Genomic DNA, 3,620 nt, shown 5'->3' with positions numbered 1-3,620 from the left:
AGGACAGTTGGAGGTCCTCTCGACTGGCGGGAGGGTGGAGGCAGGGTGTAGACACTGACACAAGATACACGTCAGCTGTGTGTGTGAGGACCCCGGGAAACATTCACGAGTGCAAACTATAGACGGAGTGAGTGGCTACAATAACGTCAACTCCATAAGTGCCACCTCGGAGTTATGACAAGGTCGGGGTCGGTCACCATATCCTCGTTGTAGTTCCTGGCATTATTTCACGTTGTGTTATGTATTACCCTGTATCATCTGACATCGAACACCTTATACACTGCTCTATTTAAACTTTACATTTGGCAAGTCGATGAACTACTTTTAAAATTGGTGAGAAATAATTATGTGTCGATGATGTCTATTTCGCATGACGGTTATGCAGATATCATGATACATTTCTCCTATTACAGGTATTATTCGGATTCGTTGGTGTACTGCTAGTTTATTTGATCTGTAATATCATCGTATATAACATCTCTATATCAATGTTTATCCTAATCCACTTCATGTCACCTTCTCATAAGGTTCTAAATGACTTAGTGATAAAGCAGTAATGTTTTACTTTTGAAGAAATTTTACATTCGTATCCATGACCTAGTTTCCGAATGTCTACAGATCGTTGTTGACCTACATACGATCCTGGAGTGTACAGGATAAATATACCGACGAGTCTAAGAAACGCGTATCCTTATGAACACATGATTCCATATTAGTTTTATGTGTTAATGTCGTTCAATAGGTTTCTTGGTGTCTCCTCAGTCCCTTTTGTTGTAATTTCGATTCCATATAAAGTTCCTCGTGTATTGACGGTATTTTACTCCTCTTGTTTTAGTCTAATCAGCTGTAAATGAGTACGTGGTTGGGCAGTGATTGAATTGTAGCTAGCTTTGAGTGCCGAAATGGCACCATCGGCTGTATGCTCCCCAGGGAGTTGAGAAAGATATTGGCTGGTTGCAAAGACCCTATAACAACGGATAATAATTTGTGAACCACTTTGAGACGACCTACAAACTAGGTTGTGAAATATTTTGATTTCACTTTCCCATGAATGGACGATTTCCTTTAAATAAACTAAAACTTATTAACCACGTCGATCGTATATCACAGTGATAACTGAGATGAATGAACGCAAGAGGCGTGAGAGGAACCTAGTTATTTTTAGATTTCAAGACAATAAATCCTCTGTGGCTGCCGAGAAAAAAGCAGTCGACATTAAAATTATACAGAAGATATTCTCTGCATGTACTTTAAATCCCATCACGGCAAATACAAGGTACCGGAAGCAAACAATATATCAAAGAAATATCGCCTCAAGAACATCAGCGAATTAAGGGGAAAAGGGATTCCACGAAATAAGTTTGAGAAACGATTTAACAAAAACTGAAAGAGAAGAGGAGACGAAGGAAGACGAGGCTAAAAGGATAGAGATCAATGCATTGAAGAAATTCAATTACCGAGTTCGCGGTTGAGACGGACCCTGAAGGATATCTTTGAAATATATAAATATGAATATCTAAGAAAGTAGAATCCGTGAAAAAAATATGAATCTAAACACTCTTTTGTTAGAAATATCTGGCAAACAGCTCCTACTTCCCAAATCTACGGTGTTCACACAGTTGTTGTTTCGATATTCAACAGCTTTCTCTGACTACTGACTGATACATTACCACTCACGATTTCAAGAGTTGCATGTTGATGAAGACAATGGGTAAATTTTATGATTACAACCTCAGGCTGAACGAATATGCCCTCGAGCCTCCCTGCCTGTCCTTGGTAATCTCTCGCTGCTGTGTCCAACTACACAACTAATAAGGTTTGGTTTGGTTCTATATTGTTTAACGTCCTATTGACAGCTAAAGTAATTTAAGGTCGTGCCTCCATGTGTGTTGTGTAAGCGTGCAGGTGTGTATGTTTGTCGGAGACAAGATATGTAGGTGTATTTGCCTCCTTGTGATGTCGACTTAATAGTACTATCTCACTGAAATACCACGCCGAAGGCACCCAGCACAGCATTTCCCAGTTCACATCATACTGATAATAGGTGAACCATTTACCAGTTATAAGGACATCTGTATTTCCTGGCCTGGGCACAGCATACAAATGCCTTCCTCATCTGTGCACACATACAACATTAAAGCCAAAAGTGAGGTGTTGGAAAGAAAGGCGCTAGGAAATTATATGTAGTGAGAAGAAGAGAAGATTCCAAATATTGTAATGGGCGCAAGAGATTTATTTTGGTCCCTGTTGTGTCCCCGAAAAAAGAGGACACAAATGCAAATCCCTAATTCTGCAGTGGTTCCCACATAAGTCGCCTCTTACGATACATGCAGTAGGTAACAGCAGGTGGATTTATTTCTTATTATAACTTACAGGGGTGATGGTACTAAGAAGAAACATCTTAGTTAACTACACTTATATCAATTTGTATTGTGGAAGCTCTTTATATAGTTAATTTGTTCATTATCATAACACTGAGTTATGAAAAACTGAAAGGCCAGAAACGCAATTTTTACAGAAACCTTATACTATTTAAATTTAGTTTCTTGGAAATCATGCTAACTATACAAACCATTTGCAAAACTTGTGGACGTGCTGTTTTAGTAAGACCTGTTATTATAAACCTATTATATATGGTGTCCAATGCTGAAACAGACTAGTAAGAAGGCCATTGTGTAGGGTTTTATTTAGTATCATGCCATACAGATTTCAATATAATATTGGCAAACGAACAAAAATGACATAGGTGCTATTTTTGTCTCACTGGTAGTTCTCGGAAGTTATGGCTATACTTAACAATTGTTAAGCATTACATTAATGCTAGTAGGTGTTTAGGTAATCCCACTGGGTTATTTATAGACATTGCTTTTCCGTACGTGGCAGTCTTGTACAATGTCAGGCAGCTCAGACTCAAGCTCTTCGAATTCAGAGGACAGTTATTACACCTTTCTTGACTTTTACCAACACTCAGGTATAGCATACATTTTAATGTTGTATTGTACCGAATAGTGGTATTGGTTTTGGTTCATGAACGCGGTATTTTTTTACACACGACGCTTGACCTAGTTTATAAAATCAAATTGTTCTACACAAATCATAACGAAATGGACTAATTCTCATAAGATGCAATTTTTTGTAACAATATAAAGAAAATCAAGTCATTATCTTACTACACTTGCCAAGTTGTAAAAGTATTTATATTAAACGCCAAATATAGAAATATATACAATTATGCGTTAATACCATGTGTATATATCTAAGCGAACTAGGAGGCTGAGTTACTAGCGTTTCATTCCCTCTTTTTGGTCATTATGCATCTGATTTGTTTTAAGTTATAGTTCCAAATTAAATATTTATTGGACAAGAGTTGATGATGTTCATAATTTTTGCTGATAAATCTGTCGTTATAAATACACGGAAAAAGAAAGCAAACAAGTTCTAATTGTATTTTCTCTGTAAATCCTGTACTACTTTAGTTGTTCGACCATAAACAACTTTTATTAAGTCTGACATTTTTTAATTATACCACATTGCATTCTTTAAACAAAATAACCCTAACATTTGAATGGACAATTGTCAGATAATTATTGGAAAAACTTTGTGTTGAAGTTGGTTTTTTT

At 36.9% G+C, this 3,620-nt stretch overlaps 1 protein-coding gene across 1 annotated transcript in view; it reads left to right on the top strand.

Annotated features, from left to right (window-relative positions):
- The first annotated feature begins 2,835 nt into the window (after positions 1 to 2,835).
- Positions 2,836 to 3,620, top strand: part of LOC110460056 — a 2,756-nt gene continuing 1,971 nt past the window's right edge. Inside the window, exon 1 of the mRNA XM_021512761.1 lies at positions 2,836 to 2,971. Coding sequence (XP_021368436.1) covers positions 2,893 to 2,971 — 79 coding nt within the window. The 5' untranslated portion in view covers positions 2,836 to 2,892. The remainder of the gene's footprint in view (positions 2,972 to 3,620) is intronic.

The sequence above is a fragment of the Mizuhopecten yessoensis genome, unplaced genomic scaffold (genome assembly GCF_002113885.1).
Source record: "Mizuhopecten yessoensis strain PY_sf001 unplaced genomic scaffold, ASM211388v2 scaffold10311, whole genome shotgun sequence".
Lineage (NCBI taxonomy): Eukaryota > Metazoa > Mollusca > Bivalvia > Pectinida > Pectinidae > Mizuhopecten > Mizuhopecten yessoensis.
This window is presented reverse-complemented; position numbering and strand designations above follow the sequence as displayed.